This window comes from Heliangelus exortis, chromosome 8 (genome assembly GCF_036169615.1).
Source record: "Heliangelus exortis chromosome 8, bHelExo1.hap1, whole genome shotgun sequence".
Classification (NCBI taxonomy): Eukaryota; Metazoa; Chordata; class Aves; order Apodiformes; family Trochilidae; genus Heliangelus; species Heliangelus exortis.
This window is the reverse complement of record NC_092429.1, coordinates 29,959,347-29,972,490: the sequence shown is the minus strand read 5'-3', so window position 1 is coordinate 29,972,490 and position 13,144 is coordinate 29,959,347. Positions and strand designations below refer to the sequence as shown.

At 51.5% G+C, this 13,144-nt stretch overlaps 1 protein-coding gene and 1 long non-coding RNA gene across 3 annotated transcripts in view; both read right to left on the bottom strand.

Moving 5' to 3' along the window:
• PBX1 (PBX homeobox 1) overlaps nucleotides 1–3,771 on the bottom strand; it is a 124,554-nt gene extending 120,783 nt beyond the window's left edge. The window contains exon 1 of one of the 2 annotated variants that reach the window (XM_071751387.1): nucleotides 2,402–3,771. In XM_071751387.1, the coding sequence (XP_071607488.1) occupies nucleotides 2,402–2,592 (191 nt within the window). In that variant the 5' untranslated portion in view covers nucleotides 2,593–3,771. The remainder of the gene's footprint in view (nucleotides 1–2,401) is intronic. The other variant, XM_071751389.1, reaches the window with a different exon arrangement.
• Nucleotides 3,772–7,425: 3,654 nt separating this feature from the next.
• On the bottom strand, nucleotides 7,426–11,987 carry LOC139798760 (uncharacterized). The gene is made up of 2 exons (XR_011726967.1): nucleotides 11,588–11,987; nucleotides 7,426–10,064 (listed from the first exon to the last, which is right to left on the bottom strand). It is a non-coding gene; the product is annotated as an uncharacterized lncRNA (long non-coding RNA).
• Nucleotides 11,988–13,144: the final 1,157 nt, after the last annotated feature.

Below are 13,144 nucleotides of genomic sequence, written 5' to 3'. Positions count from 1 at the left end.
ACCGAGCCGGAGCCAGCACAGACAGAGCTCTGGGCTTTCTCTCCATCCCCCACTTCAGATATTAAAGCCAGCCATGTGCTTTATTAGGCTCATTCTGCAAGGCAGAGGGGAAATAAAGCCCCCCCCTTGCCCCAGTGCTGGAAACATCCTGTGCTTAGTGCTGTCAGTTCAGGGAATTTCAGTGCCCAACTTGGGAAGCGCGCACGTAGGGAGGGAGAAGCCCGTTCCTCAGCCTCCCTGCTCCTTACATCCAGCTTATTTGTAGGTGCTAAAATTTAATTCTTTACAGCTGGGACAGGAGGAAAAAAAAAAAAAAAAAAAAAAAAAAAGCAGCATTTTTAAAACAGAGCTGGCTGCTTCGGGGAAGTGGAGGGCATTGCTATTCAACACCTTCCTTTTCAGCTGCTGTTATTTCTGAGCTGACCATTCTGCTGGTTTTGAGGAGAGAGTTGAAAGGGAGGGGGGGGGAAACACAGGGCAGTTTTAATCAGATAGTTTTAAATCCCACCATGTGTCCACTGAGGCAAAGCAAGAGTGTGATTTTATTTTTTTTCCCTTAAGCCATAGGATCATTCAGCCAAGGGTTTCGCTGTTGCTCTCAGGCACCGGTTACGGGATCTCTGTTTACCAACCGAAATGACACGCGAAAGACGATGTGAACATCTGGCAAACATTCACACTACTTACTCCACCACCCACAACATGTTAAAAAGATTTATATATCTGATGAAGTCCCTCAAAGGTATATATACCCTTGCAGAACCACAGCCTCCCCTTATCAGCACATCCAGATGGGCACAGACATGGGGGTATAGACACAAATCACAGACGTACGCTGTGGAGGCCCACTTGCAAAAAATGCTGGCACTCTGCATCTTTAAAAAAAAAAACTTAATTTAAAAAGAAAATTAAAAAAAAAAAAAAAGAAAGAAAAGAGAAAGCAAAACAACCGTGCAATAGCAGGATAGATGGGAGAGATGCAAACCCAAACAACGCTGATAAATTCCGCGTGTCTGGCAGCTCAGCGTTAAAAATAATCATTTTTTTTTAAGTACTGTGAGAAAGCAGCTGAAATAGTCCAATGAGGCAAGTCCATAAAGGCTTCTCCCAGGTCTGTTCTGCTTTGGTTTTACTGATTTACACTAACTTATCGAGGCAGGGAACACACACAATCCCTGCAACTTTCTCAAGGAAGATCCCCTCACTGCCCCAGCTCTGGCCGGGAAGAAAGTCCATGGTTTCCCCCTTCTCCTCACCGCTACTCTGCCCCTGCCACAACATGAAAAAAATTAACAAGATCAGCCCTGCAACAAGCCTTTTCCGAAAGCAGGGCTTTATACAAACTGGGGAGGATGTGGGGCCAGGTTTGGGGGTACTTTTATCCTTCTGGAAGTTCTTATTAAGGGAGTTTTCGGGCTGTGCGGGGCTTTTTTTTTTTTTTCCAGGAACAATGTATTCTAGCAATCTGCTCCAGCTCTGGGCACGGCTGCCGAGGGGAAGAACACCACACCGAGCAGCCCTGCAGCCCAGATGAAATTTCAAGTGTACCCCAGGTAATTCAGGGCACTTATTTTTATTTTATTTTTTAATTCCTTCAGTCGTGCCTTCAGTTTAGGGATTATTTTTTGTTCCCTCCATTAACTTTCACTACCGCCTTTCAAGGTGCGTGTTAGGTTTGTGCTCCTTAAAGCCGAGGGTAATTCGGACATCGCCTTTTACAGCTTTTTTAATTTTTTTTCCTCCTCTTTTTAAAAAACCTCCGTAATTAAGAAGAAAAATAAATCTTCTGGAAATAAATCTTCCTCCAAGCGCAAAAAACTGGCCTTAAAATTAACACGAGTATAGGGCCCTAGAAAGGAACATTATAAACGCCCCTAAAAAGAAAAAGAGCAGCACTTTGTGCCTCTCTCTCCTCGTCCGAAGCAGAGCCCACCCCGCACGCCCAGGCTGCTCCGACAACCATCTCCCTCCCGAATTAACCCCCACCCCAAAAAGGGCCGGGGAAAGCCCAGGCCGCCTGCCCGGCCGAGCCCCAAGTTTGGGATCCCCGGTGGGGAAGGGGATGGAGGGAGACGGGATAGGGGCGGTGGGGAGCGGGTGCGAGCCCCGGAAACCGCCACGAAGTTGGGGGGAGGAAAACGGGGGAAAAAGGGGAGAGAAATTAACCCGTTCCCTTTTTTGTTTGGTTATGGGTTTGGGTTTTTTTTTCCTTCTCCTCCCCCGGATTTCTTGGGGGCAGGAGCCGCGTCCCCCGCGATGCGCCCCGCAGCCGGACAACAAAGGCCGGGCCGGGGCGTGGGGGAAACTTCCCCGGCACCTTTTCCCCCAACACCACCACCACCCCCACCACCTCCTCCCCGACTCCATCCTCTCCTCCCTGCCTCCTCGCCGCCGTTCTCACCTGGCCTGCGCTTCGTCCAAACTCTGGTCTGTGATGGTCATGATCTGCTGTAAGATGTCTCCGATGTCCTGCTTCCTGCCTGCCTCCCCCTCCGCCCCGCCTGGTCCATCCTGCATGTGCTGGGACAGGCCCGGGTGCCCCGGCATCCCCACCCCGCTGTGCGTGTGCATCAGCCGCGGCTGGTCATCCATCGCCGGCCGCCGGCCCCCGCTCCGCCGCCGCCTCCTCCTCCTCCTCCTCCTGCCCTGGCTGCCGGGAGCGGCGCGGCTGGGCTGGCCGCCTGGCTCCTCGCTTTCTTTTCTTGCTCGCTTTCTTCTTCTTCTTTCCTCCTCCTCCTCCTCCTCCCCCCCCTCCTCCTCCTCCTCCTCCCCAGCCTCTTCCTCTTCTCTTTTTATTTATCCTTCACGCTGGCGCCCGGCTCCGCGGCAGGGAGGAAGAGGAGAAGGAGGAGGGAAAAAAAAAATGAAAAAAAAAAAAAAAAAAAAAGAGAGAGGGAGAAAAGAAAGGAGGAAAAAAAAATCCCTTTGGCTGCTGGAAGAGGAGGAGGAGGGAGGGAGGGAGAGAGAGAGGGGAGGGAGGAGGAGGGAGGGAGGGAGAGAGGGGAGGGAGGAAAGAAGGAGGAGGAGGAAGGGGGGGTTCCGGGGAAGGGAGGGGAAACGGCGGCGACTCCAAAAGCAGGGCAGCTCAGCCCCGCGCCCGGGGAGGCGGCAGGCGGGCCGGCGGGGCAGGGGCTGCGCCCGGGGAGGCGGCGGCAGCAGCGGCGGCGGCCGCGGCGGGGAGGAGCGGAGCGGGGCGGCCGCCCACGATGGCAGCGCCGGGGCTGGCGGGGCCGGAGCGCGGCGGAGCCCCCCGCGCTCTGGGGTAGGGAAGGAGGGAGGGCTCCAAACTTTCCCCCACCCTCGGGGCTGGCTGGCGGCCCACGGCGCTTGAGCGACCGGCAGCGGGCCCCCCGCCTCCGCCGGGCCTGCGCGCACCGCTCCCGGCCCTCGCCGCCTGCTTTTGTTCGGCTCCGGACTCCTCAAACTGGCACGGAGGAGCCCGGGGGGCGGGGGGAGGAAGGGGCAGAGGCGCCTCCCCGCCCCCCCGGTCCCATTGGCGGCGGCGGCGGGAAGGCCGTCCCCCCCGGGCCGCCCCGCCTCCTCCGCGGCCGCCCGTCAATCTCCGGGTTCAGAGGTGGGCCGGGGGCCGCGCCCCGCCCGCGCCTTAAAGCGCCCTCGGCCGCGGGGCGCAGGGGCAGCTCCGCCGCCTCAGCCGCTTCAGCCTGCGGGACCCGCGCCGCCCGCTCCCTGGGTCTCCCCTCAGCCCCGGCCCGCCTGCCGCCTCCAGAGCTCTGCCCCTCAGGCCCCCCCTGGCCCCACCGCCATCCCTCCCGGTGCTCCAGGCAGCCGCCTCGTTGCCCCCTGCCACCCAGGCGTCCCCACAGCACGGGGAGCGGGGGCCCCCCATATCCAGGGGGAGAGGGGTCCCCATGTCCAAGGGGAGCGGGGTCCCCACTCCCCTGCAGCCCTCGGGGGGATCCTTCACCCTCTCCTCGGCCATTTCCCCACGGTGTTACTGCTCTCTCCTTCCTCTTCGCTCAGCCACGAGGTCTCACGAGTGGGGCCTTCCCGAGCTCATCACTCCAGGCCAGCAGTGCCACATCCCACACCTGGGATGAATCCAGCAGAGGTCCCAAGGCCACCAAGAGCCTGGCAGGACGTGGCACTTGTCAGGACAAACCCCTTCTACAGCCCCCCGGAATGGGAGGCTGTCCTGAGGTCAGGGCACGGAGCTGGGGTGGCCCTGGGACAAGGTTTGCCTTCAGAGTTGTGTTTTAAAAAGAGCAGATGAAAGGTTATCCCAGTGATATATCCCTGGTGTGGGAGATGTTTCCACCAGGTTGTCCCTTCCTCAGATCCAAGATCCTCCTAAAACAAGGGCAGACAGGCCCAGCCCCTGACCTCAGAGCCATCAGGTTGATTACGAAGAGGAAAAAAAATTAAAAAAATTAAAAATAAGGCACTTGTTTTGCTTCCGTTCTTCCTTTTTATCGAAGCGCTTTCCAGTGTTTTAAGCAAAATATGGCTTTTCGTTTCAAAGTTTCCTTTCAAAGCCATTAAAATGTTTTAAAGTGGCTAAATGAAATGTTTTGATTCTTTCTTCACCATGAAATGTTTCACTCAACACATTGTGTTTCTTGGTTTGCCAAACTTTAAAAAAAAGAAAAAAAAAAAAAAAAAAAAAAGGAGAAAAATATCCTTTATCTCCATGGCTTCTCAGGAAGCAGAACTTTATCCAAGAAACAAGAAGCAAAGCGACTCTTTTCCAAAGGTCCAAACTTTCAGACACTTAGTCATCCCTTTGCTCACTTGCTCACATACCAAGTCTAGACACAAGCTGTCTCAATCCCTAGCAGGGACTCTCCCATCCCCAGAGGTCACTCCAGGGTCTTTCAGGTTTGATTTTGAGCAGCTCCAAGGACAGAGGCAGCGCAGCAGGAAAAGGGAGGGGACAGTCAGGGACACTGGGGACACTACGTGGGATGTGGTGGCCTGCTGACCCTGCAGGCTCTTGTCCTGTAGAAGTTTCACTCATTTCCCAACTCATTCCCAAGTCTCCAGACCTTTGGGACAGCCAGCAGATCTTTGGGACAGCCAGCACGTGTCCTGTAGCAGTTTCACTCATTTCCCAAAGTCATTCCCAAGTCTCCAGGCCTTTGGGACAGCCAGCAGATCTTTGGGACAGCCAGCAGATCTTTGGGACAGCCAGCATGTGTCCTGTATCAGTTTCACTCATTTCCCAAAGTCATTCCCAAGTCTCCAGACCTTTGGGACAGCCAGCAGACTTTTGGGACAGCCAGCATGTGTCCTGTATCAGTTTCACTCATTTCCCAAGTCATTCCCAAGTCTCCAGACCTTTGGGACAGCCAGCATGTGTGGACCAGGAGGCACACGTGGGGTCAGGAACCCCAGGAAGCCCCCCAGCACCTTGCAGGGAGAGGGGCAGAGAGGAACCCCAGCTCAGGGGCCACTGGAGGAGCCATTGGGCCACCACAGAAACATCCAGGACTCTGCCATCTGCTGAAGTCTGTAAAACCCTTCCTGTCAGAGATAACTAATCCCGGGGCCTTTACACCACCTCTCCTGAAAAGCACATTTCATTCCTCCTGTCTCCTGCTGCCTTCCAAGTGCATCAGGCTGCAATAGGTATTACTGAAAATACTCCCCGTGGGAGCTGACACTGGACTCCCTTAAAACCCAAACACCATCACCCCTCCTTCCCCACGACACAAGCGAGCGCTCTGCTCTATTATCTCTACACCCACTAAATCTTCCTGAAACAAAGAATAAACATTTCCACCACACATAGTGTAAGTGTATGTGCCAAAGCTGCCTTGCTTCCTCTCCTCTGTGGTTGTTATAAAGTGGTTTTGTTTCAATGGTGAAGCAGATGGACCGATTCCAAGCCTGGTGTCCCCACTCCTTCCAAGTACAGCTAATACTCTCTTTGGTTTATCACAGATTCCTCAGGAAGACGTTTACGGGAGCCTCTTGTTTAAAACCTTGGCTCCATCGGACCATAATTCCTATTATTTATTAAATTAAGACCAAGATGTTGTTAATGCACCATTAAAACGTGGAGCAACGTGGGGGCAACGTGGAGCCCCTGAAAATGAAGGCCAAACACACCCTGTTCCTCTGAGCCTGGGGGAAGCATCTCCCCCATCATCCTCGCTTAACACTCATGTCACCAAGGGGATGAGAAGGGTTTTCCTGGCCTGTAACTCCATAAACATTTTCTTTTTGGCAGGGACAGCTGCTGACCCTTTTGCTTTGCTGTTGAAAATCTGACATCCCCGAGTCAGACGTGCAGGGATTGTCCATAACACTGTCAGAGGGGCTTTACCTGAGACGTCTCTGTGCTGATGCTCTTTGCTGTTCACCACGTCCACACTAAATTTCCTCCCTCTCCTGCAATTTTCTTCCAATGTATTCCATGAAAAAAACAAATTCCTATTTCCCAGCCTGCCGTGGCCCCCGTAACACATCCAGCTCCCTGCAAATGGGCTCACGGAGTTTATATTCCCAACAGAGTTTATATTCCCAATAATTTCGGAGGAGATTCTTATATATTTCCCAGAAATGTTGTGTCACTGCTTTGAACCCATTGTTTATTTGTGAATTTAGTCATTAGCTTTCTTACTCCTTTGGCTTTTGATACGACAGAAAATGTCAAAGGGAAGAAGGGAAACAGGCTCAGGATGATTTCCCTTGGTGAAGGATCCCAGTCCCTGGAAGCAAGGGGAGATTTCTCATCAATTTTAGCAGAGACACAGCCTCACTCACCATGTCACCTTAAATCAGCCTTCAAGGTTCTGCAGGGTTTGTTTGTGTGCTAGACCCGAGCAAGGCACCTGGGGCTTCTGGAGTGATCTCAAAGCCCTTTCAAAAGATGCTCAGGAGCACTGGTCCCAGTCAGAGGAGGTGGGAAGAGGTGGGAAGAGCCGGCCAGGCAGTGAGAGTCAGAAAAGGATTCCCACTCACCCCATTCCCAGCCTCCTGCATCACACCCGACGTCATCACGATCACAGTCTGTTCTTTAAGAAATTCCTGTATTAATTAATGCATTGCTTATTAGTATTTCCTATTCACAAAATGATCACAAACAACCTGAACGTGGGTAAAATACTACATGAAATGCTACAAGCTCAGGAGAGGGGATCAGCTCCTGCTCAGGCAAAAAAGTGATGCTTCTAAACTTGCTGTTTGTTGCTTATTCAAATGGGAAAAAAAAGTAACAAAATTGTTACCATCAGAAACTTACCAAAAAGGAAAACGGCTTTTCCCAATAGCTAACATAAACATGTAAGTGCTACCAAACGTATTTACATGTTTGAAATAGATGGCATAATTACAATGAGTTATAGTCAATATTCAGGCTTTTCCCGGTTTAAGTGCTACCTCCTGATACAGCACAGCACATCCTTTAATTGTAATCACGTGCTTTTTCTCAGAGGCTGATGCAGATTTTTTTTCACCCCCCCCCCCCCCCCACAAATACATCTGTAATTGAAAAGAAAATGACATTGTTTAAAATAAATTCTCTGCCCTTCTGGAAATAAGCAGGTGACTTCCCTCGCAGAACGCTTTGCTTCTGGGACTTCTCCATCCCTGCAAGCCATCTGGGAAATAATTTTGTACATTTTTCCAGACCTCAAACTTGAATCTCAGCAAGGAAATGCTGTTTTTGAAGACTGAAAAAATCCAACGAGGGTTTTGAAAACAAGTCAGGTAAAAGCTATCAGAGGGAATATCAACAAAAGTAGTCATAGAGTCCTCCAACAAAAGCAAGTCCATTCTGGACTCAACAAAAAAGGTCTTTTTCCCCCTTTCAGTCTCTACTGATGTTTCTCAAAGGATACAAAATAGCTGTTAAATTCACTTTTGTCTGGCATGTATCACATTCTGCACAGCACTTTCAAAAAGAGAAAGCCCCATTAGGGGACAAACACAAGACTGGATTCCCCAACTTCTCCATCAGATCTCCCAAGTCAGGCCTCCAAATGAGAGCTCCTCTTCAACACCAGCAATATGGACTCACTTCTGTTGTACAGCCATTTCCAGATGATTTATCAAGAAGGTGTGGCCCCAGCCTTCTTTGATGAATGCAGAAACAGAGGGACAAGAAGGTCCTTTCCTCTGGGATCCACTATCAAGGGGATCACCCAAAGGTGGTCACATAACAGCAAAAGAAATCCCTGCTACCTCCAGCAAACTATGATATCTCCAATGGCTTTCTTTGTGTCTCAGGTGCAGACTCATGATTTTGGGATGTTTTTCATCAAGTTATCTACCTCCAAGTGGTCTTTATAGAGTTCACAGGCAAGCAGAAGTTGGTTTTCCTCTCCTGAGCCTTCCACAGATTTCCAAGGCTGAGAAAGGCTCCAAAGGAAGAGGCTCAGCCACAGGTTTCCAACTTTACCTTGATAAAAGGGGGGTTTATCACAGAATACATAAAATGTTAGGGGTTGGAAGCGACCCCTAGAGATCATCTAGTCCAATCCCCCTGCCAAAGCAGCATAACCTGGAGCAGGAACACATCCAGGTGGGCTTTGAAAGTCTCCAGAGACGGAGACTCCACAACCTCCCTGGGCAGCCTGGGCTCCCTCACCCTCAGAGGGAAGAAGTTTCTCCTCGTGTTGAGGGGGACTTTCCTATGTTTTAGCTTAAACCCCTTATTCCTTGTCCTATTACTGGGCACCACTGAAAAGAGATTGGCCTCATCCTCTTGACACAAACCTCTCAGATATTTGTAGACATCCATAAACTCCCCTCTCAGCCTTCTTTTCTCGAGGCTGAACAGCCCCAGCTCTCTCAGCCTTCCTTCATAGGTCTATCCCAAAAGACACCTCTCACCAGCCAGGAGGGAGCTGTCTGAACCAAGGGACAGAGTAAAACTCTGCTTCTCCAGAGAGCAGCAGAGGTGGGAGGTATCTTACCCTGCAAAGGTCTGGCTAAGAAGACCCTTGGAGCTCTCTGTGCAGGAGCCCTGCCCTGCCATACATCTCTCAAGCTGGCTGGTACCACGAAGCACTAAGCAAGGAAGTCACAAGGAGAGACTTAAATCTCTAGAGGGGTAAGCAAGCCAACAGCTCCAATTTGCTGATTTGCCTTTTGATAAAATCCCCCTCCCCCTTGGCTTAATCAGAGATTCCTCCAGTCTCTCTTGTGGAGGTTCTGACCCAGTGTTCCTGCAGCTTTCCTATTACCCACTGTCCCATCCTTCCTACACAACTGGCAAAGTTGGACCTTCGCCTTTCATTTCATTTTCATTTGGCTTCTTCCCCAACTTCCCATATTTGAGCACTTTGCTTATCATCAGTCTGGTCCCTCCTGCACTTTGCTCAGCTCCATTCTGCTAATTGGTTGGAGTGCAGGCCCAGCACTCCCTAAAACAACAGAGTCACTTCCCCTGCCCAGGCTCTGCATCCAACACCCACCCCAGGCTCCCAGAGTGGGAGCAACACTTCCTCTCCAAAAGGTGCTGGTGCCCTTGACTGAGCAGGTCTGAGACAGTGATCAATACCATCACTGATATGTGATTGTGTCCCCTCTTGGCTCTTCACAGCCCAGGAAACACATCCCCTGGCAGCCCCTGAAGGTTGCAGGACAGGGAGGCTTTGCAGCCAGCCATTCATTTTCACTCTCCCTCTTCTCAACAGCTTCCCCACGTGTTGCACATCACCTCGGGAAGCACCACGTTCCAAACAGCCAGCAACCCAAAACTAACACGTTCACTTTCACTCCTAGGAGCTGAAATTATTTGGATTCTCACACAAGCAGCCCAGCCAAAGATGTTCGCAACCACCCTTGTTGATGACCTTGTCTTTCCAGAACACAGCCACTTCCCTGTGGCTCCCAGGTCATAAAGAGGTGTCAAAACCACTCACCTCTCACTTGTGAGTCAAGAGACAGTGCTGCAGAGAGCACAGCCACAAATCACAGCAGCACAAATCTCCTGCCCTGACTTCACCAAGGGCTTCACTTCCCCTGGCTGCCTGGGCAGAAACCCCACAAAGCTTCATTTCTTACCACACTTTCCCAGGAGGAAAAAAACTTCACCTAAAATTGCTGCCAAGTCACATATCACGTATCATCCCAAAAAAGGTTCGGGCAGGTTAAGCCTGGAAGAAGAAGAAACTATCAAAATCTGCTTGTGCAATAAGGACACATCTATACCATCTATACTCCACCTGGTTACTGTGGGACATGAGGAGATGGAAGATGGGCTTGGGGGGGGAGAAGGTTGCCCCCCAAGCTGCCATTTTTCAGAGGCCAAGCCAGACAAGACAGGTTGGTGCTAGCTCTGAAGGGGAGCAAATCCTGCCAAGTAAAAACTGCTTGCATCTTGCAGTGAGCTCAAAGCCACCCAGCACTTGTAGCCCAGGGCTCAGCACACACTGAGGAAGGAAAGCCACAGTCCTGAGGGTGAAAAGTCAAGTTCACTGGGATTGTGGCTTTGGAAGGAGGTGGTGTTGAGCCAGAGGAGGTAGAAGTCTTAGAGGTGGAAGTCTTACTGTCCTGGAACAAGCCCACAGCCTCCCACACCAGTCTATTTAGCAGCAGCTTCAACCTTCCCAGCCCTTCATTGAATGAGTGCAAAAGTCAAGGTGTCCAGGGAATGGATGGATGGATGGATGGATGGGTGGGTATCCTTGGGAGAGGGCCAGAAAAAAGGATGTGGGAGCTGTCATCATGGCAACACTGAAGCCAAAAAGCCATGTAAAACTCAAAAAGCTTTCCCCCCTAGTTTTATACTGCAGAAGTTCCTCAAAGGATGTAAATCAATAAACCTCATTTGAAGGAGTATCAATTTACTCACAGTGAAGAGCTGGCTTTCAGATTTTATAGTCCCCAAGCACATTTTGCAGAGGAGCCTGAATTTCAAGGTCTGCACTGAGCAGCCCCTGCTCAGCTCCTGGTGTCCCAACCTCCAACAAAAGAACCAAAACCCCTCCTGTGTTGCAGGCTCTTCAGCCCCCTCCCAGCTACCTCTCCTTCCCCCAGCTGTACAGTCTATTTCTGGAGCAACACAAGAATTAGGGCAGAGAGAAAGAACCTGGCAGAGCTGAAGGAGGAGCAGGGAGGGGAAGAGTTGTCCAAGGTCTCCTCTGTACCCATGGAACAGACAGCATTGAGCTCCCAGTAATGGGATGGGATGGGAAGGGAAAAAATGGGAGCAGTGCCCTGGGACATCCAAACCACCTGGGGCAGAGAGGGGGGAGGGGGGAGAAGCAAAGAGAGCCCCAGGTTTTGCAGGGCAGGGTGATTAACCTGACCAGCTGAAATGCATCAGCTGTGAGGAGCCCTGGGTGGGCAGCAGGTGCCAAGGAAGCACAGGGACATGGTGCTGCCCCAGAGATGGCTGCACATTTCTCCTCAGGGGACTGACCCAAGCATACAAGGCAGGCTTTGGCACGTTGAACCACCCCTAATCCAGACCTCAGACCTCTATCACAAAGCCCACAGTCTGCTGACTCCCAGTTAAACCCAGTCCCCAGCCCTGCCCTCCCGACCTGCTCACTGCTGGGAGCTGGCAGTGAAACCATCCCAGCATCCCAGCAACCATTCCCACACCCAGCCCTTCCTCTTCCCACTGCTCCCATTCAGCTGAGCCAGAGCCAGCCTGAGAAGGCTCAGAACTCACCACATGGACTCCCAGCCTCAGTGCAAACCAAGGAGAGGATTTGTCCCCGGGCTTGGGCTGGAGAGTGGGGAAATGACAGGCATGGCTCCCAAACCTCAGCCAGTCTTGTGACCTAAAATCCAGGCTCAGTCAGGGAGTGCTCAGAGCTAATAGCAGTGGTTATTTGTGTTTGAGCTAAGGGGCTGGCTCAGGAGCTTTAGGCACTCACTGTTCCAGATAACAAGGAAAGGGAAAGGGACTCCTTGCATGTGGCCTCTGGACACATCTGGCCAGCTGCTCCTCCTGGGCACTGCCATGTGGCTGAAGGCAAAGGCATGAATCTGGAGGAAAAGCAAAGGCAGAGCTCTGTGAGGAATCACAGCATCCATTCCTTTCATAACAGCACCTCCAACTCTCCTGGTGAAAGAAGATGGAAGCTCCAGCCAGGTCTGCAGCACAGGGCAGGTAGCACCCAGCTTTACTGCTTGCCCAGAGAGGTGCTATGACCCAAAAAGCACATTTTCAGAACCCATCTAAAGCAGCATTCTCCAAGCCAGTGCTTGGCTGATGGACTCAGTGGTCACAGGGAGCACTTGCAGTGCTGCCATCAGCCCCGGAGTACACATCCCAGAAGAAAGCAGATCCTGGGAGACTCCAGCATCACAGCCTGCTCTGGAAAAAGACATCCCCTGCCAGCTCTTGAGTCAGGCCAGACAGGGACCTTCACTACACAGACACTCTTCATCTGGGAACAGATGGATGGATACAAGAAAAGGCAGGAGACACCTTTCCCAGGATCAGTCTGGCTCACAGCATTTTGATGTCAGGCTCCCAAAGTGAATCATTTCAGTGTCAGCAGGAGGTAGAGCAAGGCTCCCTGTGTGGCCTGGTTGGGCTGACAGGTCACAGGTCTTTCTCTAGGTGAGAAACCCAAGCAATGGCAGTGAGAGCATCATGTTAGATTTACTGCAGGGAGCTAGGCTCAGACTCTAACCCTGGCTTTCACACAGCTTTTCTATCACCTCTCCTCACCACCACTTACCTCCAACCCCAAGCACTGGAATAACCAAATGCCATCAATTAAATTGCCCCAGAGGAAACAAAATATGCATTTTTACAGGCCAGAGCTGGAGCTTTCTTCTCATGCTTCATGATGAAAAGACTCCTTCAGGCTGCAAAATCCACTTGTATTAAATAGCAATGGCAAATAATTCCTGGTTGTTTCTTCTTTTGGAACCCAGAGCAGATGGGAGGGAATTTGTGCTGTGGAATAAGAGATGCCCCTTCAAACCAGATATCATGTACCCTGTCCTCAGTCAATGGAGGACTGATCCTTCGTAAGGGCAGAAGAATGGTCTTGGCTTGGTGCTGGAATTGCAGCAGGAAAAAATCTGTTGTGGGACACAAGAAAACCTTCCTGGTGGACTGAGGACAAAAGAAATCACATTTCTGAATCTCCCCATTAGGCAGTGTTTCTGGAGGGAGCATCTCTTCCCACATGCTCTAACACCCTTTCCCCAGCCAAAGGGGAGGGAGCTTTGGTGTCTGTTGCCCAGACATGCACAGGCAGATCCCAGA